Consider the following 25,401-nt stretch of genomic DNA (forward strand, 5'->3'; position numbering starts at 1 on the left):
GACTAGGCCAGGTAGATATTGCATTTTGAACCTCAGTGTTGTGTTATTCTCTAAATATGAGGTATATTGCTATACCTTTCCCTGTCCAGAAAGAGACTATAAAGATCAAAGCTGGTTGAAACAACTTTTTGCTCGATACTCCTTAAAGCTAGTAGCATTCATTCTCTTGAAAGACGAGTAAACGTACATAAGCCCTAAGGGCCACCACAACATACGAAATTATAGATGTCGTTATTGTAGTTTGGGAACATACAGAGAAGCCCCCGAATTGATATTTTGCTAAAGGTGTTTATGGAGGAGAGTGAAAAGTTGGTGTAATGGAAAAAAACTTTACATGAATGTTTGTTTTTCTGATGTTTTAGGAGCGTAAAATATTCTTGTTTCTTGACTTGAACATTTGAAATGCTTAAGTCTATGAATTTCTTTGTTGTTTGTAACGTTATGTGAAGTTATTAAATATCATAGATCTGTTCACAGAGAATATGTAATAATTACAGATACTGAGTTGTTTTGCTAACTGACTGTGAATTAAATTAGTTCAGAGAAATACTTTTCTTCTTGCTTAGTGATTTCTAAAGAGGTACATCTGGAGCCACAATAGCAAATGGAGCCATGACTAATGATGTCTTCTTAGTGGCTAGGTCTGTGGGGTCATTTGAATAGGCTGCTAATTCAGTAATCTAAATTACATTGTGTAGGTTCTCCAAGACATGGTTCCTCCTAAAAAGCATTTACTTAGGCATCAACCTGCAAATGCCCAGATTGGCCTGATGGAGGGAAATACATTTTGCACAACCCTGCAACCTCGATTGTTTACAATGGATCTAAATGTTGTGGAACACAAGGTTTTCTACACAGAGGTACTTTTTTTTTATGTTCTCATATTTGAATGTAGATACTTAAGTAGTGACGGTGTTAGAACTTTCATTGTTAAAAATACATATTTTCTCTGTGCATTTTAAACTTTCACTGAAATGTAAGAATTTACCTTTTCAAACGTGAACTGAGGTCTGCCTTTACCTAAAACATAATAGCTCTGAGCTAAACAGAATATTCTAATGTGTGTGAGATATATGAAATGAACTTTGGTGTTATACTCCTAGTCTAGTAGCGCTAACTTTCATATTTAGGTCTTATTTTACGCACAGTATGTCTGTTAAATAAATTGTTGTACCATTAAAACATAGATATTGTTTGTTAAGGTTTTGAGTCCCTAACAGTTTAAGTAAAATCAGATATAAAACTAGTGTGTGGATGTAACTTAGAGAAATTGTCTAGTCCCTTGGTTTCCTAGCTGTCTTGTCCAAACATAAGTTCAGAAGGTATTTGATAGCAACAGTAACTGCAATTAGCAAGGCAGGTATGGGGTATAGTTGTCAATGCAGAGGATCCTTTATTTTTTCCTTAAGACAAAATCAAAGTGCTGTAGAACAAAAAATGTCTGTAAAGGTGAGAGTGATATATTGGTATTGTGAAGGTCTGAATCTTAATAGCGTTCTTGGATATAGGTGCAACCTGGACATGGTTAACTTGAATAACTTTGTTTCAACCTGTTCAGTGTTTTCTAACAAAAACCATATACATATATTGAAAATACTGGCCTGCAAATTCTGTAGGAAAGAATTGTCCCTCCGGGCAGTGACCCATGACCATTAGAATTACTGAAGAGATTTTCAGCACATTTTTTTCCCTATTAATCTCCTTCTGTTCGCTTACCCCTTTCCTCAATATTTTCCGTACTATTACTGCCATTCAGGAGGGAAGCCTTTCTGTAGACCTATTCTTCTATCATATGAGCAGCCTGTTTGCAAATAGACCAGCTAAGTATTGGCCAAACAAACGCAAAATGGCTAATTTTTGCCTGACTTTTCTCTGGTGGCAATGCTTCTGGCTAACCACCGGTTTTCATGGGAACTTATACCCTAATTTTGAGTAGAATTTTTGCCTGTTGGTAAAATTTGGAGGTTGATTAGTGTGTTTGCATAAACTTGGCTCTTTGAGGAAACAAGACTCAAAAAGTAACTGATAATACCGTTTCAAACGTCATTTGCAATACTATGGTAAAATGATTGTTTACTTTTTTCCCCAGTTACTGAATTTGTGTGAGGCTGAAGATGCTGCCTTAATGAAACTACCTTGTTACAAAAGTCTTCCATCACTTGTACCTCTTCGGATTGCAGCCTTAAGTAAGTAAAACTTCCTAAACAAAATTTGATATACATAAGTGTCCTTGTGAGCAACAGGCAGTCTTCTTCCCAAGATCAGCAGAAAACTTGAATGCTTGAAGACTGATGACTGCTCTCTAGAGGTCACAGTTTAATGGAGGATAATGGGAAAGTATCACTGCTTTCTTTAATGACTAGGATTTAGTTTCTGAAATGAACTCAAAATATTTTTAGACTGATTATGTTATATGGCATTAGGAAAACTTTAGAACACTATTAATAGAATTTCCATTCTTTTACAATTTTATGATGCCTGTTGCTTTTGGCAAAGCATGCTATGCTTTAGCTGTCTGTAATTTAAGATGAAATAAAAGGAACTCGAAGAGAAGAAATATAGAATTAGGGTTTTTTTTCCCCATCTCATTTGAAATTGAGTTAACAAAGAACAAATTTACTTTGGTATTTGCAGATGCTCTAGCTGCCTGCAATTACTTGCCTCAGTCAAGAGAGAAAATCATTGCTGCACTTTTCAAGGCACTTAATTCAACAAATAATGAACTGCAGGAGGCAGGAGAAGCATGCATGAGAAAGGTCAGTGTATTAAAACGATGTTGCTTTTGAGGCCATTGTTCTCTCTGCTTTACTTCCTTGTTACAAAGCTTCTTGGGAAAGTTCTCTACAGGAGATAATGGCTGCTCTGTTAAGTTTTTATTAGTGACACCAATATAATTAAGTTTCTGTCAGATGTGGTTTTTTGGGGGTTTGAACTTAGCCATAAAAATTTCTTTTGTTGAAATTAAGCAGTATAAGCTCTTGGACAAGGACCATGGTAAGTCTTTCAGTCTTTCTGTCCGGTCTTTTGGTCTTTCTTTGTCTGGTCTTTGTAAATGTATCTTCTTTTCTAAATAAACAGTGTCAGTCCTTCCCAGCAGTTTCCCAAATGTGCACGCCTGGCTTTATTGTAAAAGCTTTTCTCGTGTTTCTTCTTTGTTCCTAAAAGAAGTGGTAGAGACCCCATAGTTGGTTTTGGAAAAGTAAGCAATACAGCAGAGTTAGACTCTGCATCACAGTGTGGCATTTACCTTAAGGAACAGGACTGTGGCTGTACTGTTTAAGGTCAGAATTAGTATCCTTATGTGGTGCTACGCTACACTGTCTGTTCTGTGGGTGCTAGGTTATAGTGTAAAAAAGCTGGAAGGACAGGGAAAAGGATATTCTCTCATCATGATTTGTTGCCCAGTAGAAATGCGTAATTCTGATTCAGCAAGATTTTAGTACCATTCTTCTAAATATAGAAAACTATAACAAAAATACTTATAGCCTCTTTATAATGATGTGTAGATTGGCTGGCATATAACAAGGAGTATAATTAGTAATACTGGTGGTTCACATTTCTTTAGACCATTGACTGTTTAGAGGTCAGACGTTGTCTTTTCATGTCACTCTGGTCATGAAAGGGAACGTACTTATTATTTATGGCTTGCTGACAACACAGTTGGGTTGAGAGGGAAGAGGGAGCAAATGAGGGTTGTTCTGACCTATGCATTTGGTGTAAGATTTTCTGATCAGTTTTTCCTGTGATAAAACCGTGCCCATAGGATGTTTGGTTATGACAGGAAATACTCTCTCTGGCTGCTTGCAGCCAGGTTCTTTTGACCTTTTATGTTACTCAGGAGGCATGCAGATTGTAACACAGAAATTTGCTCTATTGCCTTCGGCCAGATTCACAGGCAGTTCTTAATAAAGCAGTGCCTACGTAGTTGTCCATAGCTGTGTATTTAATTCATAGCTGTGGCAGTTTTTCAATCCCTCTTTAGTTACGATCTCCTACTTGATTATTTTATGGAATATCCTACTGTGTGTCAGAAATACTTAAGTGCTTCCCAAATCCATCTGGTCACTATATATATTTCCAGCAATAAATATTGTTTAAGCTATTGCATTCTGAAAGTAAAAAATAAAAGAAGAAAAATCAAGTCAGCAGAATTTATTTTAAGAAAGATGCTTGCAGAGAAGTCGCTCCCCTCTCCATCTGTGTCTTAATCCTGTACTCTCTTGCAGTTCTTGGAAGGAGCTACCATAGAAGTTGATCAAATTCATACACACATGAGACCATTGCTTATGATGTTGGGAGACTATCGAAGTCTGACACTGAATGTTGTGAATCGTCTGACATCTGTCACTAGACTTTTTCCAAACTCTTTTAATGATAAATTCTGTGACCAGATGATGGTAAGCCCATTCAAGTTTTCTTAAGCTCTTCCAGAAGAAATTTGCTTTTAGCTATATTCATATTGTTGAAAAGTCAAAGAACAATTCACTGGTGACTCAATGTATACATTGGAAGTAAAAGATTTTTGTTTCACGATTAATAGAAAAAAAAATCTTTAAACATTTTGAGTTAATTTCTAAGGAGCTACTAAGCCAGAAAGTTGAGAGTCATTCTTTTCTAGTGAAGACATACCTAGTTATGCTAAGGTCTGCTTGGGCAAATTATCTTTAAACAAGGTGTCAGCAGCATAATGTACTAAGGAAACCCTTGAAAATATGTTTTACTTCCTAGTGGGCTAAGTCTGTTTTGGTGTTTTCTTGATTTATGAAATGGTGGGAGGTATTGCCTTCTTATTTGCAGTTTATAAACTGTGTATGTGAATTCTTTATCCTTTTGCCATGGATATTTAGATATTTAAATGCATACATATCTAGCAAATCATTGAACAAGTGTAAGCCTGTCAAACCTCAGATTTTTGTGCCTTTTAATGTATGTACTCTTATAACCCCTGCTTTCTTGAGTATGGAGAGGATTTTTAGCAACAAAACTTTTCAATCTGAAGGAATGAAAATAACTAATAATTTTTCCCGTTATTTCCTTCAAACAATCATTTCTGCCTCTACTTCTTCTTTTCTTGTAGCATATGCTGTCACTTGCTAAAATGGAACAGTATAATTAGAAGAATAATACTCATTATCCTCTTTTTATAGCAACACCTGCGTAAATGGATGGAAGTTGTAGTTATTACACACAAAGGTGGACAACGGAGTGATGGAAATGTAAGTTAATGCTTTTATGTGGGAAGGCAAGAAAGAAATAGTATTAATGTTTTGGAATTACAGAACTCATTCAGTTGTAAGTGTTGCCATAACTGATTACACACTGATGTTTTGTTACAAGCTAATGAACCTCTATGTATATTGAATATTTGTTACAAATCTTAGTAAGAGGAGCTTCTTATCTGCTGACAATGGTTACTTTAAAGCCTATTCTATACAGGTTGGTGTGGGAGTAGCTCATTGATTTTTATTTTTTTTTCCTCAGGATTTTCTGCTTAGAAATCTGTTCTTCATTGGAATGGCTGATGAGCTCAGCAGCATAATCCCTCTTTTTTCACTAATGTGTTTGATGTTCATAACATAGTCTTTTGAAAATTATACAGGATGATAATACAATCCCAGTTAATTTTAAATATAATTTATGAAAAACAAGCTCAATATTTACTAGTTGAGATCACATTAAAATCTCTCTCCTATCCAAACTAATGGCCTCAGTGTTGAACTATGGGAAGCTGATCAATTTTCTTATAAATGGAAAATTACACAGCATAATGACAACACTGTGTGCTCTTAGCAATATGGCACTGAAGGGAATTCCTGCTTCAGTGTTGTTGCATGTAGATTACCAGAAGTCCCATAATTCTATTAAGATTTTATTAATCACTTATATTAAGTGTTGAGATTTATTATTGCAACTAGGAAAAAATTGGGGGGAGTTTTATTAATTTATTTGTTTTTCAAATTAGAGTGAAATTAGATTGGCTTTTTTTTCCCCTCAAAACATGAAAATGGCTTAATGGCTTTTCATTACTCTTTCCTGTCATTGTAAAGAGAGCTTTTAAATCTGAATTTAGTCATTGCTTTGTATTTGACCTAGATGTTCTCTAATGGAATAGAATTTGTTTCTTATGTTTAAACTTAAAAACTGTGCATTTTTCAGTTAAACACATTTTACTCAGGTCAGAGTAGTTCTAAGGCCTTCATATTCTTGTTTTGGGATTCATTTTTCCTCAAACGTGATGATTACAGGTATCTTGCAGATCTTTTTGTAGCAATAGTCTTTCAAACCACAACATGGCACCTTTAGAACAGTTTTTAGTTGTCCCTAAATTACATTTAATTGTGAACTCTTCTGCTTTTAATGTTTTCTGTTAATGTTTTCTATGTAGTTGTGTGTTTAGTCTCCTAAACCTGTAATTTTTTTTTACTGTTGGCTTCAAACCTATGTATGTTGAGGGGAAGGTGCACACCAGACACTTGAGAAGGAATCTACTGTCACATCTTGAGGGAGGAGAGGAGTCTATGGAAACACTTTCAAATAGAATTGTGTGACTGCAAAGCTGATTGAATTATTACTTTCCCCCCCCCCATTTGTTGCTCTAGAGTTTCCTTAAAAATAAAAACTCTAGGTGGTCTTTATACAATTGCTATGGCGTCTGTGTTCATATGTCCATTTGTACAGTGCGCTGTTGCTGCATCTTCTAAACGTGGAAAAACTAGGATGGTGAAACTGGTGGTCAGAGTTACTGTAGCTGGCCATTCACTTACTCTGATTTCTCACTTACTCTGATTTCTTCTTGACCACAGTGAGATTCCAAAATCTGAGCTGTTCACTTAAAAGCAATGTTGGGGAGTGTTATTGGAGTAGGTTTGCATCATTCAGACTGAATGAGTGGTTAGATCTAGGTGGAGAACGGAATTGGTCAGGAAATCCTTATGTTTGCTAGAGCATTGTTACAGTAACTTTTTTGACCTAAAGAGTTTTCATCTTTTTCCAGAAGCACATTATAAAGGTGCCATTTGATGGTGATGCTGGTGTTGTCATGCAGTTCTCCAGCATAGTGCAGGTAGTGGCTAGTCAGCAAGGCTTCTTAATGAAACAGTCCAAAAATCTATGGTATGAGTTTTCATATGTAAATGGCAATTCTAGACAAACTAAAAACTTCAGACATCTCAGTTAAAAATGCTGCATAATAATTGACAACTATTGTAAAGATCCACATTGATGCCAGAATAACTAAGCTCTTCGTTCACCTAAATAATTTTATGACAGTCCTACTATGTTCCTGAACTGTGACTTGCCTGTTTAGATAAATAAACAAATTAAAACATAACATATTAAGTAGTGATTAAGATCTAATTCATTGGCCCAATGAGCAAAATCTTTGATTTAAATCCCTTCTTCCTCTCTTCTCTGCCTCCCCAAGGAAAGGCGTGGTTTTTGGGTCATGTCTGGTAATTGAAAAAACAAGTTTTGAAGGGATGGTTGCTTCTGACTATCGCTCTCATGAATAGTGGCACCACGGTGGAGATTCTGCCTATTAGAAGGACTTGATAGCTTGGTAGTTCAAGTATTGAAAGTGGTTTCATGATTGATGCTGGACAAATTTGTCTTTGAAGATGCTAAAATATTGTTTCCCCGACTTAGTAATCTCTAATATCTTTTTATTCAGTACAAATATTTGAGAAGCTGTCTCAACAATGTACAAGTAGAAAAAAGGATGCTTTTCATCTTAGCTCTTAGGAGAGCAATTCAGAGCATGGGAGATACTCGTTGTCTCCATTCTTTCAGTTTGAGATAAGAAAATAACCCTACTGAAGTCAGTTTCTGACTGCAACCTGAAGAATAGCATATACTGATTTGTTAATTTATTTGATATTTTTGTGGGCTTTTTCTTTTCATGCTGTGACTTCTGTTTTGGTTCAGCCTGCTGCGGAAGGGGTAGAGGTGAGAAACTCAGTGGAGGCACCAGGAGGTTCTTTGTTGTTGTGGTTTTTTTGTTTGTTTTTAATTTTTTTCTTTTTTTTTAAACTGTGATTTGTTAGTTTTATTGTTGTGTTTTGGGCAGAGTGCATTGTGCCTTTGAGTGCAGTGCTGTGAATTGTCTTCTGTTTGTCTGTGGCAGAGTTGTTTTCATAACATTGCTGTTAAGGATGTTAAGCATGTTTGTATTAGGAGGAGCAGGATTTTTAGTTTCTGTGAAGGCGTATGTGCTTTCAAAAGACTTTGTACGTGTTCTGAGTCCTGAACCTCAATCCATGAGAGTAATCTTGTGGGGGTTTGTCTAGGCAGATCATGTTAAAGGAGTGGGGCTAATACTTTGTGTTTAAATTCAGTTGAGGAAATGCAATGCACTTGATAATATTCTTTTGTATACTGCATACTAGAAATTGGGTTTAGAGAGATGATGAGGGTGGATGTTTTGTTTTGTTTTTTGTTTTCCCTTTTCTTACTGAAGAAAATCCACACTCTGGTTAATTGAAATATAGTCCCCATTTAAATTACACAATGAAAGTAAAACACAAAATTATTTTGGACTTCAGAAGAATTTAATATCTAGTGGGAGAACAGAGCTGACTTTTCATTGAAGTAACCAGCTGTTTGCAAGATATACTGAACAGTGCTGTGAGAAAGCTGTCTTTTTCTTCATGTCTAGTCTGGGGTTGTGGAGTGCATATGAGAAATTGTTTAGAAAGGAAAGTCTGGCTTTTTGATGCATGAGCCACTTGGTGTAGTGCAGTGAGTGTTCCGTAACTCCCCCATCACTATTATCATTACACAGTGTTTAGCTCTTACCTGTAAAACACCACTATACTGACAAGAAAATAGAATTAAACCATGATATTACAAAGGGGGAAGGGCAGACTTCCACAAGAGCAATTTTCTCTATACATCATGGTAAGTAGATGCTCTATACATGTTAATCCTTCGCATTTGGTTGCTGTCTATGCTAATATAGAGAGGAAAAAAGAGGTAGGATGTGTGATACTGGTTTTATATATTTAGCTGGTAATATTAATTTAATCGTGTTTCTTTTTACCTGTAGGAAATGAAGATTTGTTCAGCAATTATAAATTTATTCCATCTGATCCCAGCTGCCCCTCAGACTTTGGTTAAACCTCTGCTGGAAGTTGTTATGAAAACAGAACGAGCAATGTTAATTGAGGTAAAAGTGGAAGTTAACATTGCTGATATTTTTACTTTATAGTGTTTTTAAACATTAGTATATAATAATGATAATATTTTAAACATGGTGTGGGAACATTTGATGTAATAAATAAACAAATATGCTCTTCGAGCCTTTTAGGAAGTGTTAACATTTGTCTTAAACTCTTAAAAGTGAAGTTTTGAAGTTGTCAATAAATTCTCATCATAGAAGTTCTGAACGTTTTGTATCTGCATAAATGCCAAGTCAAATGTATTCTTCTGAGTGCTAGTAAATTAGTAGAAAATACTCTGTACTCTGCATTTTTAATTTAAGCTTTATGAATCTTTCAGGCTGGCAGTCCATTCAGGGAACCACTGATAAAATTTTTGACACGTCATCCATCCCAGACTGTGGAGCTGTTCATGATGGAAGCCACTTTAAATGACCCACAGTGGAGCAGAATGTTTATGGTAAGCTGTGTGGGGAGGGGACCAGGAGAAAGTCCTCATCTTCACAAATCTGGTGAATGAAAAGTTTTTCATCTTTTCCATCTTTTTTTCCCTGTATGACCTTGTAGTCCTTAATCATGGTCTTACTCTGACTGTAGGGTGCCTATTGTCCGTTTTGTATTTGTTTGTCCTGAGATGTTGATTTTACACCTTTCCAGATCATGTAGGATTATTACTGAAGTTGTAGTGCATGTGAAATATAATCTCTGCAACTTTAGTGAAGAATATAAAAGCTACAGGATGATACAGCCTTTTGGTATTTTTGCTTTTAAAGGTTGTTATTAAAATTATTTCTTCCCCTTTTTCAGAGTTTCTTAAAACATAAAGATGCCAAACCTCTACGAGATGTACTGGCAGCTAATCCTAACCGATTTATCACTCTACTGTTACCTGTTGGTACCCAAGCAGCTGTTAGACCTGGTTCTCCAAGCACTACCACAATGCGTCTCGATCTTCAGTTTCAGGCTATCAAGGTATTCATTTATTCTTGTTTGTCTCTGCACCAGATAGTTAAAACCTCTTTAGCTACAGGCCTGTTACATACAGGCTTTCAACTATGCGTGTGCGTATTATAGCTCTTAGAAAAACACTTGTAAAAATGTAAAGCGTTTGTAGTCAGAGTCACCCTAGGAAGGGAGAAGAGAGTCAAATGAACTATACTTTTTTTCAATCAAGTAAGATACAAGAGGAAAACATGGCAACAGAAACTTTTAAAAAAAAATTCCTTTAAAAATTGATCTAAACTAGTTTTTATTTGACTTTTTAAAAAAATATTTTAGAACCCTTAATTGACCGTGAAGAAGTGCTTTTTTATTATTGTTTCTACTGACCGATCTGTTGCATGTTGACTGTGCATTTGTCTTGTTTTGCTTTTGACAGATCATAAGTATTATTGTTAAGAATGATGAATGTTGGTTAGCAAATCAACATTCCTTGGTGAATCAGCTGAAACGTGTATGGGTGAGTGAAGCTTTTCAGGAGAGACATCGTAAGGAGAATATGGCTGCAACAAACTGGAAAGAACCTAAGCTATTGGCATATTGCTTACTGAATTACTGCAAGTACGTAAAAACATTTATTTCCTATAGCTTGCGTATTTTTTTTTTTTTTAATTTTGAAAATACTGTAAAGGTATACAGGAGTACTAAAAAGGGTTTGCAGTTATTGAAGAGAAAGTTTAATATATTTCATAATACTGCCATTAGCTCAAACACCATGCCTCTGCTACTGCCTGCTCTTGGCCCTCTGCTGTTTTAAAACAAGATTAGTTTCTTCACCAAGTCATCAGCATAGTAGTTCGGTTGGGTATTTTTTCACAGAAGCTTTTTATTTTGTGTGTTTTTACAGAAGGAATTATGGTGATATAGAGTTGCTCTTCCAGTTGCTTCGGGCTTTTACGGGTCGATTTCTCTGCAATATGACTTTTTTAAAGGAATACATGGAAGAAGAAATCCCCAAAAACTACAGTATTCCCCAAAAACGGGCTTTGTTCTTCCGGTTTGTAGACTTCAATGACCCAAACTTTGGAGATGAGCTCAAAGCCAAGGTAACTAAAGCAATTAAATCAAAGCAGCCTGGTATTTAGGTTTAATTTTCTTCTTGGGAACTAGGGCAACAAAACTCGCTTACTTAAATGTCAATGAGTTTGATAATTGGCAGAGCCATTTAGGTGAAAATATCATACCTGAAGAAGAGCGATAATAAACAGAGACAGCAATTCATCTTGATTTCAATACTGACTACTTTAGTTTACACTTTCTAAGAATCTTTGCCCTTGGAGGGGGGAAAGAGGACGAAAAAATCTGTGTGTATCTCTTTCTTAAGGTTTTAGATATAGCTTCCTTTTGTAATGCAGTGAGTGTGTCTAACATGCAGGTTTGCATGTGAAATTATTTGAATGTTGATTGCCATTAGAAGAATCCAACAGTTGAGTATAACTGGTTTTTTTTTTTTATATTCTGTAGGTGCTGCAACATATCCTGAATCCTGCTTTCTTGTACAGTTTTGAAAAGGGGGAAGGTGAACAGCTGTTGGGACCCCCAAACCCAGAAGGAGATAATCCAGAAAGCATCACTAGCGTTTTTATAACAAAGGTAACAATCCTTGTTTACATTAAGTGTTTGAAAATTAAAACAAAAAGTTGTTCCTCTCATTTGGCTTTTCAATCCTGATTTGAATTAGTTGTGCTATTTCTAAATATTATGATGAGTTACATCAAATCGCATCATAACTTTGAACGGTTGTGAGATCGAACAGTCATCAGTAGGATTGGTTTACAATTTTCAGTTTATGATCTCTTTCACTTCAATATCTGTCTTTGGGATTACAGCCATATAATCCCCATTTCTAGTCTTTTTCATAAGCAAAGCTTACTATGACTGAACATTGGTATCTTTGTAATTCACTTTGGTTTCATTGAACCAGTTAGCAGTTTTAAAATAGATGTTGTTGAAGGTGAGGGTTGGGTTTTTAATTTTTTTTTTTTTTTAATGGGTTAGCACTTCGGAAGTTCCTAGATATACTCATTACTTAAAAGTAATTACTTCTCACCTCAGGAGGTTGTTTTGTGAGTATTAAACTGAATCAAAAATGTGGTTATAGTTATTAGTCTTCTTAAACCCACTCAAAAAGCAAAAAACTAGGACTTTGCTTTTATAGATAATGAAGTTGTTTTTTTTTGTTTTGTTTCGTTTTTTCTCACCTTCCTCCTCTCCTCTTTGATCATCCCTGGGACTAGGTACTTGATCCGGAAAAACAGGCTGATATGCTGGATTCTCTCAGGATATATCTCTTGCAGTTTGCCACACTTCTGGTTGAACACGCTCCACATCACATTCATGACAATAACAAAAACCGGAACAGCAAACTACGACGCCTAATGACGTTTGCTTGGCCTTGCCTCTTGTCCAAGGCATGTGTGGATCCAGCGTGCAAATACAGCGGACATTTGCTTTTGGCACACATCATTGCAAAATTTGCCATACATAAGAAGATAGTTCTGCAGGTATTGACTATGGCTTGTATTCATACACTTAAGGGATGTTGATAAGTTCTGTAGTGTGCTTTCTTTTATTTTAAAGTGCAGAGTAGAGGGTGCACAGTAGTTTTGGATACTTAGTATACAAGTAACAGTTCAATTCATGTGCAACAAACATACAGAAGCAGCAAGCCAAATATTACTAAAAATTTTTTTGGGGATAGGAGATTATAGAAAGAAGTTTGAAGATAAGTGAAAACAGAGAGAGTAGATGGGACAATGAGAAGTCCTTTTGGTTGAATTAACAAAATCGGTAATGTTTCTTCATTTAAGAGAGACAGACATTTCAGTTGAGACAGAATGTGGGGACCAAAGGAAAACTTCAAATTGGACAGTGGAGAGGGAGGAAGAAAAAGGGAACGTAAGGGAGACATAATGAAGTATCATCATATATTTACCAAATTATGGGCCTTTAGGAAAAAATCATGTTTTTTAGAAAACATATGTTGTAGTTTCTCTTTCTTTAAATGCTTTATTTTTGTAAATATGTATAATATTAATGTTGATCAGAAACTTTGCTGTTTAGGTTTTTCACAGTCTTCTAAAAGCTCATGCGATGGAGGCCCGAGCTATTGTCAGGCAAGCGATGGCTATTCTGACTCCAGCTGTGCCTGCTCGAATGGAGGATGGACATCAGATGCTGACTCACTGGACACGAAAAATCATTGTGGAAGAGGGTCATACAGTTCCCCAACTAGTACATATTTTGCACTTGATAGTACAACATTTCAAGGTACTTGTACCAGTTATTCTGGTAGTGACTGTATCTCAGATATCAAGGAGATAAACTGCAGTTTGATTAGAAAATAACGTAATCTGATTTATATGGTTTAGCTTCAAAAGGCATCAGCTGTCTGCAAAGATATTTATTTAAAACTGAAAACAGCTATTAAAATAAAATAGCAAACAACTTATTAAGCTTTATCATGATTGAAGTTAGAACTCAAAATGTTAGGTGAAAGTCTGTAAGATTAATTCATTGGATGTGCATTAGCAGTGCTCTTTAACAGGGCTGTGAAGATTTTGACTTTAAATATTCTGTGGGGTTAACTAGGTAACTTTTAACTCCAGCTAATGTATGTTGGGAAACATTAAACAAATGGGGGAATGTTGCAGAATGTCAATATAGGAGCATTTTTGAAAACGCATATTAAAATATGATCCAAAGTGACAGATAACTAATATGCATTTAAGTCACCTTTCAGGAATTGATGCCTCAATGCTTTTTGAAAAAATATCCAAGTGTGTTCAAATATGAGTTGTAGATCTCTAAAAGGATAGACAAAAAATTGGAATGATTGGTCCTTGAGAAAAATCATGTATCTTCAGAAGAACATCTTCATTTGGGTACATGAAATCAGTAGTCACTACTGAATATTGTAGCCAAAATTTTTTTTTCAAAGCACTAGTGTCATGGTTTAACCTGGCAGGCAGCCAAATACCACGCAGCCGCTCGCTCACTCCTCCCCCCCGCTCCAGTGGGACGGGGAGAGAATCGGAAGGGTAAGAGCGAGAAAAACTCATGGGTTGAGATAAAGACAGTTTAATAGAACAGAAAGGGAAAATAATAATAATAATAATAATAATGATAGAATATATAAAATGAGCGATGCACAATGCAATTGCTCACCACCCGCGCTGCCTGATAACCAAGTAGCGATCGCTACTTCCTGGAACACGCCTACCATTCATATACTGAGCATGACGTCACATGGTGTGGAATGCCCGGCTGGCCAGCTGGGCCAGCTGTCCCAGCTATACTCCCTTCCGCCTGCACTTGGTAGAGCATGGAAGCTGTCCTTGACTAGCAGGGTACTTGGCAACAACTGAAAACATCAATGTGTTATCAACATTCTTCTCATACTAAATCCAAAACACAGCACTAGGAAGAAATTTAACTCTATCCCAGCTGAAACAAGGACAACCAGTTACTTTTCTGGTTTGCAAAATTTGAACATGGTACAGATTTAGCAAATTTTGGGATTAAAGACTATTTTACCATTTTGCTTTATTTCAACTCGGTAGTTTTTGTGTAGAATTTTATTGGTTAATGGCTAACATGACTGTGAAACCATCTTTTCAGGTTTATTATCCAGTGAGACATCACTTGGTTCAGCATATGGTTAGTGCCATGCAGAGACTGGGCTTCACTCCCAGTGTTACGATAGAGCAAAGAAAATTAGCTGTGGATCTTGCTGAAGTAGTTATTAAATGGGAATTGCAAAGAATTAAAGACCAGCAGGTAGGAAGTCTAAATAAACTGGTAAAGATTGAACTGTTATAGAGTTAAATGCTTTTTTAACATGCACATTGCTGATATTTCAGCCAGATTCAGATATGGATTCAAGTGCAAGTGGAGAAGGAGCAAGTTCTGCCTCATCGGCTGTTAAAAGAGGATTGTCTGTTGATTCTGGCCAAGAAGTAAAACGATTCAGGACAGCTACAGGAGCAATAAGTGCTGTAAGAAAAATTCAGATTTTGTTCAGAAACTTTGACATTATAACCTGCAATTTAGTTCACTTGTTTTTTGCACATAATTCAAAACTGCCTGAATTGAAGGTTGTACTTTTAGGAAATATTTTAAATCTGTCCTGCTTGTTGTTATCCTTCTTCAATGTTGCTTATGGTTTTTGTGTTTTGTATATATGCAGGTATTTGGACGTAGCCAGTCCTTGCCAGGAGCTGATGCACTTCTTTCCAAGCCAATTGACAAGCAGCATACAGATACAGTTGTGAATTTCTTGATTAGAATTGCTTGCCAGGTAGTATGTTTATTCTGATATGCAAATATCAATATGTCATTAGTAGCAAAACCCATAAATCTCTCTTTTCATAAGAGTCCTTTTATGCTTGGATTATTCTAGTGTTTGTATACTTTCTTTTGCTGAAAGGTCAGAAACTTTAATGTGAAATTGTACAAAAAGTAGAATGTTTTTATTTTAAGGAGGAAAGAAGTTGAATTTGATAACCAGTTTCTGCATGTTTTTCATTTCACAAATGATGGATATTATACATGAGAGGTATGCTTTAGCTTCTTATTGTTGGCATTGTACGTTTATAGCTTGGTGCAGGGAGTGTGCACTTTGAAATTAAAACTTCAAATGTGAATGGTTGCAATCCAGATTTTGAAATTGAAAGAGTCTCCATTTTACTGTGCTGTTGATCACTTTTAGCATTTTGTTCTTTACTTTCTGTTTTCAAGCAAGTACTATGTCAGGAGTGATATGATTGAAATAAGCATGACTAGTAGCATTTGGCTGGAGCCAGGCAAAGACTTCAAAAAGTTCCCATAAGTGTTTTTCCTTAATTCATTTATATATTTGCCCGATGCTGCAAAGTATGTTTTTTCTATTGCCTAGATTTAATGGCAAGAATATTTTACCCAAAACCTGAAGAATATTTAGAGAGTTTAATAGGCAAAAAACTATGTCAATTAGGTATCTAAGTATAACGATTGTATTTTCAATTCCAAATACACAGAATTACTTCTTTTCATGCAGCATGTAGAACTAAAGCTTTTCACCAAATTTTGTTAAGAATTAACTTTTCTAGAGTGGGGAAAGTTAGCAGGGTGTAGCTCAAAGCTGACAAATTTTATGGCTTCTGCAGCAGACTCAGCTGGTAAGTAACATGGGATTTTAAACACCACAGTCCATTGGACAGAATAGATGTGCTCTTGAAGTATAAAGATGAATCGAGTATGTTTATGGATACCTTGGAAACAGAAAAGATTAACCATCTTGAGCATGTTCAGAGTTGTAGTAATAATGTATGGGGTTAAACTTCTTTTAATATACCTTTGATGGGTGATTTGGGGTAATTAGCTAGCAGTTTAGACACCAGTTGTGATGTTCACTATTAGTTGTCAGCTTTTTATGCAGTTAAATACTCTGTGACTATACTGATAAAACTACTTAAGCTTATCCATTTCAGAAATAAGAAATTATATGCTTGCTTGGAATGCGTAATAAATTAATGAGTTGGTTACAAAAGTGTGTCATTTTGTTAACTCTGATTAATTGCTAGGTCAATGACAACTCAAACACTGCTGGATCTCCTGGGGAATTGCTGTCTCGCCGCTGTGTCAACCTTCTGAAAACAGCTTTACGACCAGACATGTGGCCAAAATCAGAACTGAAGTTGCAGTGGTTTGATAAGCTGCTAATGACTGTGGTAGGTAACATTCTAGTCCTGTAAGTCTTTAGGTTTCACTAGCACATATTGATTGACGACATTTGCTAACAATGTCTGGATACTGATTTTTACAGTCTCAATATTTTCTTTGTAGCGAAATACATGTTGTTAAGTATGTGAATTGCATCAGTGGTTATAATTTGTATAGCTGCAGTACTTACAAATATTAAAATAAACTTAGGAGCAGGTGGAGTAACTTCCTGTATGACTTTGATTTTGAAATAGGTTGTAGTTCGCTTGTTTGGATAGCCTACTGGTTGTTGGGTTTTTTTGTTTTGTTTTAGTCTTTTTTTTTTTTTGTTAGTAGGAAGATTTACAAATTTATTTTATTGGTTCCTAGTTTTCTGACTACGTTATGGTAATATGGAGTTCACTGAAAGGCTAGCTTCCTGTATTTGATGATACAACATATTTTGTTTATTATTTGTATGCTATTTATATGCTTTTTGCCACAAAATAAGTTTTTCTACACCTATTGTGTTTGTATCATACTATTTAATAGACTAGCAACTCTTACTGTGTTAAATTTTTAGGAGCTCTCTTGATGTCACTTTTCTGTTTCTTTGAATAAAGGAGTAATATATCTTACTTTTGGAAACTTTAAAATGTCTAAGATTGCACGAAAATTCACTGTGGCCCACTTTTTCCAAATGTTGATCTAAATGTGCTATACTTTCATAATGCTGGTGTCTTTATCGAGATAGTCCTTGAAAGGGCAAGTATTTGCTTTCATCCTTCTCTCCCTCCGTTGGGAGAGTTTTTGATGTGGCTCCATTTGTTTTGGGTTTACAGGCATTGATAGTGCTCTAGGGAGCTAATATTTGTTGCTTTTCCCAAGTAGTGTGCAACCTGAGGGAAAATTGCCATTAAAATTAATAATTTTTTCCTGTTGATGGCATTTGATGGCCTACAACAGGAAGAACTGCAGTCAATTCTGACCGTTGTTGCACAAGGATTACCTCCTACTCATCTTCCTTGCTTACACAGTTGCAAAGCTATTTAAGTGCCAAGTGATGGACGCTGTGCAGCAACAGCAATATGACTTCAGAAAAATCATGACTTTTAAGTGATTCGTCTGCACTGAAGACAGAGAAAGTTGTGAGCATCTACGTGCTGGCTGCTGAAGAAGAGCTGCATGTTATGTACAGACCATCGTTGCCCTCCCTTTCTGGAATAGAGGGAAAGATGGTGGAGGTGTAAAAATAACTTTAGAGAGTGCAATTCAGAGAGTTCCTGTGCTTCTGGAACATGAACTGCTATCTTTTTCCTCTGCCTTTCAGACAAATCTTTCAGTTTATGATCTTTCTTGAATTTGGGGAAGGTGGAAAAAGTGCACCGCATCTAAGAGCGAGCCAAAATCAAAACCTAGCCCATTCCACTTCTCCTTCCCCCACCTCAAAACAAACACACCATACCACCCTCAGACCTCAGGAAGGTGGACGTGGTTGATGTTTACTTAATACAAGGATATAAGCCCTTTGGAACAGGAATTTTATATCTTAATTTTGTGCTATGTGTCATCAGTTATTCAGGAGGTTCAGAAAAACGAATAAAGCTTCTGCAGCGAACAGACTAATTTACTATCTTAATGATAATTTTGTAGGTTTCCAAAGATACGTCTAGGAATATTTTATTTTCATTTTTTTTCCTTTTGTTCCAAATACCCCCTTTTCTAACTTTTAAGCTATATTGGATATGCTGTTTTAGCTCTTCACTGAAGGCCTGTCTCTGAAAGATGTTGACAAAAAGATAAAACAACTATCGTCTGTTGAAAGCATTTCTAACCAGCAAGGTTGTGGGCAACTTTCAAAACTGAGGACCACAAAAAACATCAGAGGGAACATACTGTAAATGCTTAAGTAACATTTTTATGGTTAAAGATTTTATAGCGCCTTGTTTTTTACAGTTTTATATTGCATGACTTATCCAAAAGATTGATGTGAAACATCGCTAGTGTAGAAAACTCAACTTTATTACAGGTTTTCAACAGATTTGATCTGGACTTACTAATCTGTGTAATACTTGTGCGATTTCCCCCAGTCACTGCGTTTTTGTATGTGTTCTCTTCAGGAACAACCCAATCAGGCCAACTTTGCCAACATTTGCACTGGCTTAGAGGTCTTAAGTTTCCTGTTAACTGTACTGCAGCCCCCTGCTATCCTTAGCAGCTTCAAACCCCTGCAACGAGGCGTAGCAGCTTGTATGACTTGTGGAAACACCAAGGTTTTGAGAGCAGTCCACAGTTTGCTTTCTCGCTTGATGGGTATTTTCCCTACAGAACCAAGTATGTGGTATTTTCTTCCTCCTTTTATCCTTTATTGCTGCATAACTTAAGTGATTAAGGGCAGGGTGAAGACACTCTTTGGAATGTGCTAATATTCTGTTTTATGATTCCTGCATTTAACGGTCCATTTTAGCTTGCACTTTCAACCTCTCTTTAAAAAAAGAAAAGCTGAAATAAGTAATCATGTGGAATACATCATTATCCATTGACATAAAAACTTAATAACCTGTGGCTGTCATAACTTTGGTTCAAGAAATGCATGCTATAAATTTAATGTGTTTTTGCAATTATAATTTTTCAGCTTCAGAAGTGCAATTTTTTAGTTGTTAAGCTTTGCTGTTTTGCTAAAACAGGGAAGGGAGATAGAGTGTAAAAAAGAAAGACAATAGGTAATATGCTGTGTCTTAATATAAACTAATTTAGATAACCTTTTCTTAAAAAAAAAAAATCCGTAATCTAAGACTTCTCATCAAAATGCGTTCTTTAGAAGTAGTGGTACACTATTGTAGAAGACAGATTGGTTGTATAATGAAGAGGTTTACATAAATGAGGGATCTGCCTGTGTTACCTTTGTTTAACAGCAAGATGAAGTTCCGATGATGGTATAGATGACTGTATGTTCACAGCATAACTGTTTCTTGCCTGTTCTGTGACTAATGTTACCAAAAGTAAACACATCTCTCTGAATGCTGCAGGTACCTCAAGTGTAGCTTCAAAGTATGAAGAGCTGGAGTGCCTTTATGCTGCAGTTGGAAAGGTTATTTATGAAGGACTTACTAATTATGAAAAGGCCACTAATGCTAACCCTTCTCAGCTCTTCGGTAAGTTTCCCCCATCTCTAGACGTATGTAGAGTGCCCATTAATGAGTATGATCTTTGTCACGAACTTTTATTTTCCATAAGGAAATTGAAATCTGGTATCATGCAGAGGAAGCTGTGGGAAGCATTTGGAGCTAACTAGAAAGGCGAGCTTGAGATGTCTGTCATCTGTGAAGAAAGGGACTGGGGGGTTCATTGCATTCTGTCTTCTCCCGGTAGCTGACTTGGGAGCATTTATTGGAAGTGGGGAGCTGCAGCTGTGCTAGAGAAGTAATCAAAGTGCATAGGAAAAAGATGCAGCATTCAGATTAACCAAAGTATAAAGTAAAAGTTACTGGAAACTTGTTACTTTTGGAAAAACCAAAATCCTGTCGGTACTACTCTGAGATACAACAGAATATTTCAAGGAATCTGTGTAAACTTTCTTACATGTTACTGCCTTATACTTTCTTTTTCAGTTGTTTTTAAAGCCTCATTTAGCAGCTGATTTAAATAGTGTAGGAAGATTTATGTATTTATAGATCTTGAATTCTCAGTAAGAAAGAAATTACAAAAATACTATTTTTTTTCTTGAGGGAGCAAATCTGAATTTTTAGCATATACCATTCTGAAGAGCTGAAATGTTCTTTTCTTGTTCTTTGTACTTATCTAACTGGTAGAGAGCTCAGCTACATATTACAATTACAATGATATCTTGGAATAATACAGTTTGGCCCAGAGCTGGTTGTGTTGGTAATGCAGACCTGAAATTGCACAATTTTGGAAAACTTGCTGATTTAAATGGCAAATGTCCTTCACTATTCTACTCTGTGATCTGTATAGATAGTTGTAGTTTTGCTTTGGAAATTGCCTATTTGTCAGATGTCAGGATGTGCTTTACAACAAACTAACCAAGAAAGATGTTTCTTACACTGTGTCCAGAGCTCACTTAAAAGCAGCACTACAATCTAACCATCAGGCGGTGCACATCTTATTAATTCTGTGTTTAAGAGGCTGAACTTTGTGTGCCAAATTTTGTGCATACCTGAGCAGGGAAAATAATAAAAGCTTTTGAAGCAGCCATTCAATGAACAAAGCACACTTCTATAAATATTGTTGTAGCTTTTCTTGAATTATGAAGTTGCAGTAAGGAAAGGGATAGCTGTACGTTTTTTAGATGGTATAGTTTGACAGGATGTGTGTACTTTTTTTAGAGTTAAGTGTTTTAAAGCATAGATGTTGCTAAAACTGATTGGTTTACATGTATATGGATAAGCTAGATATTAGGATAGGCATTGTTAACAACTATGTGTAATTTGAAGGGACTGTGATCTTGTAGGCATTGTGCCTTCATAAAATGTGCTGAAATTACCCGTTTCAATAGTGGTAATTCTTTCAATCTACAGTAACTGATTTATGAAACTTTATAAAGTTTCTAGATTAGAAAACCAAGACGTAATTTTTAAAAAATTTTATTTTTGATTACTAAACTCAGGCCTATTCATGTAAAAGTTTGGTAAAAGTTTTGCTACTTTTTCCTACTAAAACAAATGTGCAACATTAGGAGTAATTTCTTTTGCCTGGTTAACTATATTTCTTTTTTTTTTCTTTTTTTTTTTTTTTTTTTTTGGTAAGGACTTAGAGATGTACCTGCTCTCAATTCCTCTCTTTCTGTCCTCCCTTTCTCCCCCTTGCCCTCCATCACACACTTACATACAGAACTTTAAAATATTTTGATAATGCAAAAATAACTTTTTAGTTTTAGCCTAAAGTTGAAACTGAAACTTTTCTTGAAATCTATCCAGATTTCTAGTGTTTGTAACTTGGGTAGTCCCATGCTGCTTTCCTGGCAGGACAAAATACAGCTAGAAGATTTTCCTGTGTTCTTCCATAGAATGAGAACATCCACATTGAAAACCTATATCTTACTCAGGTCATGCTCAAGTTCTACTTCCTTACGTATTGTTTTAATCTGTAGGTACTTTAATGATTCTGAAGTCTGCGTGCAGTAACAATCCCAGCTATATTGACAGATTGATTTCAGTTTTCATGCGATCTCTCCAGAAGATGGTCAGGGAACACTTAAACCCACAGGCTGCGGCAGGAACAGCGGAAGCAAATACAGGTATTACATAATATAGTCTAAGGACGTTAATGATTAGAAGTGTTGTAAAGTGTTAAAATCTCTTCATCCTAAAGGGATTCAAATGATTTTGTAGAGTTTTGTGTGCATTATTACGCGTTGAAAAATACTTCAGCATTAGTGAGAAATATTGCCAAAGCATTGAAGGATAAAAATGCACTTTGAGTTCTTTTTACCTGCTTAATATATGAATTTCAGTATTAACCCAAACATTTCAGTGAATGGTTAGTGAATATTTGTTGAGCTACAACATATATAGAAATACTGAAATTCTTCAAGAGTTTATAGTGTTGAGGGGAGAGGGGCTGAATTTTTTTGATTGTTCTGTGTTTTCACTTTTTTTTTTTCCGCTCTCACTCCTTCCTGTTTGATAATATTGGAAAAACTGTTTGTGTAATTAACTTGTTGGAGCTGACGCTTTTATTTTTATCTTAAAATAGCATCTCTTTAAGTCTGTACGATTCTGTCTATCATCAAATGAATTAGGCCATAAGTCATTGAAAAAAATAAGATAAGATGTTCTTGTAGAAGAAAATTCAGTGCTAGTAAAGAGTAGCTAGTAATTTATTAATGAATAAGCTACTGAAGAAAATACTTTGAAAGAATTGCTACTGTTAGATTTCCAGCCCATATTTTAATTAGGTGAATGAGAACCTTGCAGATTTTATTAACACTGAGAAACAATTGGAAAATTATTAAACTTGACAGATAAGCAAGTCAGGAAATTAACGGAACAGAATAGGTGTGCTGCATCACATAGTATTTCTTTCACACGTTTAATTGCAGTTTTTCAGTAATGGGGTTCTGTAATACCTTTTACCAAAGATATACTGAAATGAAACCACACAGGCTTGCCTTCAGGATTTTGAATGGATTTGGTTTTTTTTTTTAGAAGGAATGAGTCTCATTTGTTTAGGAATGGAAAGCAGTAATTCTGAAAACATTATTTCTAGGCATATATTTTTAAAATTACAGTAGCTTATCTTGAAAATTTATTTTCTAGGCATTTTATAGGTATATACACAATTCTAATCCTTTTTATGCGTCCATAGCAGGTACAAGTGAACTGGTAATGCTAAGCCTGGATCTTGTCAAAACTCGCCTGGCTGTGATGAGCATGGAAATGAGGAAAAATTTTATACAAGCTATTCTAACATCTCTCATTGAAAAATCTACTGATGCCAAAATTCTTCGTGCAGTGGTAAAAATAGTGGAAGAGTGGGTGAAAAACAATTCCCCAATGGCAGCTAATCAGGTAAATTGAGAAGATAAAATCATTATTGCTCTCATAATACTAAATAACTATAAGCCACTGTTATGTTTCATCAGTTTTTGACAGTGAGGTTTGTAAGGATCTGTTAGATATGTTAAGATGCCCTTGATGAGGTTTGGATTATTTTGCATCCCGTGTGAAAGTAGCTGGAGTTAAAGATGCTTAGCATTTTATAGGCTTATAGGAGGTGTTTGATCTCAAATGCTGTTTTGCTGAGAACTTGTTTTAAAGTAAAAGATTTAAAATATGTTTCACATTAAGTTGGATGGAGAGATTCTTCAGAAGGAGGATGACTGATGCTGGTTTAAATCGTGTTATTCCTGTAACATTTTGTGGCCTCCTCAATTTGCCATGTTTTCTCTTAGAGTTGAGTACTTGACAATCTAGTGCTGTATAAAAAGACTTACGCTTTTTAAAATATACGTTGGATTTTTGTAATCATTGAACAACTTAAACCTGTTTTTAGTCATGATTTTAAAATTCTCTAGCATATATTAGAAGGATAAATGCTTGAGTTATTTTTATTTTTAAGAACTATGACCTTCTACGAAGCTAATTTTCAGTACTTTAGAAGTGAGAGAGTGATATAAAGGATGGCTGAGGTGTACTTTGAATGTGCGAGTTCTCTGCATGTTTTAAGATGAATTGACAAAATTAATCACGTCTTCTTTTAACGCAGACACCTACTCTCCGGGAGAAGTCCATTTTACTAGTGAAAATGATGACTTACATTGAAAAGCGTTTTCCAGAAGACCTTGAATTAAATGCCCAATTCTTAGACCTTGTTAACTATGTCTATAGGTAATTATAGCAATTAATCATTTATTGCAGCTTATTGGTTCATAATTTGTACCATATATGACCTTTATAACATGCCATCAATCTTTTTAGGTCTGAATTAAGTGATCTTTTTTTTTTTTTTTTTTTTTAAATGCAAAATCAATTCATTTCACTGAGACCACAATATGTATTTATGGAAGACAATTTGAAAATAGATATTCCGTAGAAAGGATTTTCTTTTTAGCTCTGCTAAAATATCTCCACCACCCCAACCTGTTCCTTTCCCAAGATACCAGGGCATCCTCGTAGCTGGTTGTATTCTAAACAGTTGAAATCTGTTTGTCTTTTCACATCCCTAGGGTATAAAGATTTTTTTTTTCTTCTTGGAAATTCGTTGTAAATTATACTTTCAGGAGAGTTATTTTGCTAGCTAAACTGGCAGGTTGTGTAACAAGACAAAATAATTAAAATAGTTACCTTATCAAAAAATGCCACGTATTTAATTTTGTGCTGATGATTCACATTATTTTGAGTTACTGTTTGCTGCTGTTCTGTTTTCTGGTTAACTGTGCAAAGCCCTGGTGTGGACATGGTGGTCAGAAGTTTCTATCAATTATTCTCATTTGGCATTTCAAACAAGATACAGATGTGGCTGAAATTGTTTCACAATTATGATAAGATTTCATCCGGAAAGAGTTTTTACGATAATTCTGGGGCAGTTTTCTAACAAGCAGCAATATTTTCTTTGCTGTTTCTCTCAAAATGCTGCACCTGGATGCATGCCACACCATGTGGGCTTCTACAGAATGTCACCTCTCTTGATTTTTAGTATTTTATATACACAAACCTAGAAGGCTTCTCTTTCTAATGTCTCTGTCACTTTATCTTTATTCATTTTAGGGATGAGAATCTTTCTGGTAGTGAACTTACTGCTAAACTTGAGCCAGCATTTCTTTCGGGTTTGCGTTGTGCCCAGCCACTTATACGAGCCAAATTTTTTGAGGTCTTTGACAATTCTATGAAACGTCGTGTTTATGAGCGCCTACTTTATGTGACCTGTTCTCAAAACTGGGAAGCAATGGGAAATCACTTTTGGATAAAACAGTGCATCGAGGTAGGGAATTTATTTGTATCAGAAATACATTTATAATTAGAGAAGTATGTTTTATTCCCCATTTTTCTTGGCTGTGTGTAAAAGCATTATGCAATGTGTGTCTTGTAGTACGTATTATCTATAT

The 25,401-nt window shown here is 35.5% G+C and overlaps 1 protein-coding gene across 5 annotated transcripts in view; it reads left to right on the top strand.

Annotated features, from left to right (window-relative positions):
- Positions 1-25,401, top strand: part of TRRAP (transformation/transcription domain associated protein) — a 101,807-nt gene that overhangs the window by 30,585 nt on the left and 45,821 nt on the right. For all 5 annotated transcript variants that reach the window (XM_075165217.1, XM_075165220.1, XM_075165219.1 and 2 more), the window contains exons 28-50: positions 699-860; positions 2,090-2,186; positions 2,635-2,756; positions 4,227-4,397; positions 5,148-5,216; positions 9,044-9,163; positions 9,496-9,615; positions 9,963-10,127; positions 10,534-10,715; positions 11,002-11,200; positions 11,619-11,747; positions 12,392-12,658; positions 13,218-13,424; positions 14,775-14,933; positions 15,017-15,151; positions 15,343-15,453; positions 16,718-16,864; positions 18,956-19,169; positions 19,865-19,990; positions 21,946-22,092; positions 23,163-23,365; positions 24,063-24,184; positions 25,064-25,277. In XM_075165217.1, the coding sequence (XP_075021318.1) occupies positions 699-860; positions 2,090-2,186; positions 2,635-2,756; positions 4,227-4,397; positions 5,148-5,216; positions 9,044-9,163; positions 9,496-9,615; positions 9,963-10,127; positions 10,534-10,715; positions 11,002-11,200; positions 11,619-11,747; positions 12,392-12,658; positions 13,218-13,424; positions 14,775-14,933; positions 15,017-15,151; positions 15,343-15,453; positions 16,718-16,864; positions 18,956-19,169; positions 19,865-19,990; positions 21,946-22,092; positions 23,163-23,365; positions 24,063-24,184; positions 25,064-25,277 (3,588 nt within the window). The remainder of the gene's footprint in view (positions 1-698; positions 861-2,089; positions 2,187-2,634; positions 2,757-4,226; positions 4,398-5,147; positions 5,217-9,043; positions 9,164-9,495; positions 9,616-9,962; positions 10,128-10,533; positions 10,716-11,001; positions 11,201-11,618; positions 11,748-12,391; positions 12,659-13,217; positions 13,425-14,774; positions 14,934-15,016; positions 15,152-15,342; positions 15,454-16,717; positions 16,865-18,955; positions 19,170-19,864; positions 19,991-21,945; positions 22,093-23,162; positions 23,366-24,062; positions 24,185-25,063; positions 25,278-25,401) is intronic.

This window comes from Calonectris borealis, chromosome 16, assembly GCF_964195595.1.
Source record: "Calonectris borealis chromosome 16, bCalBor7.hap1.2, whole genome shotgun sequence".
NCBI classification, from domain to species: domain Eukaryota; kingdom Metazoa; phylum Chordata; class Aves; order Procellariiformes; family Procellariidae; genus Calonectris; species Calonectris borealis.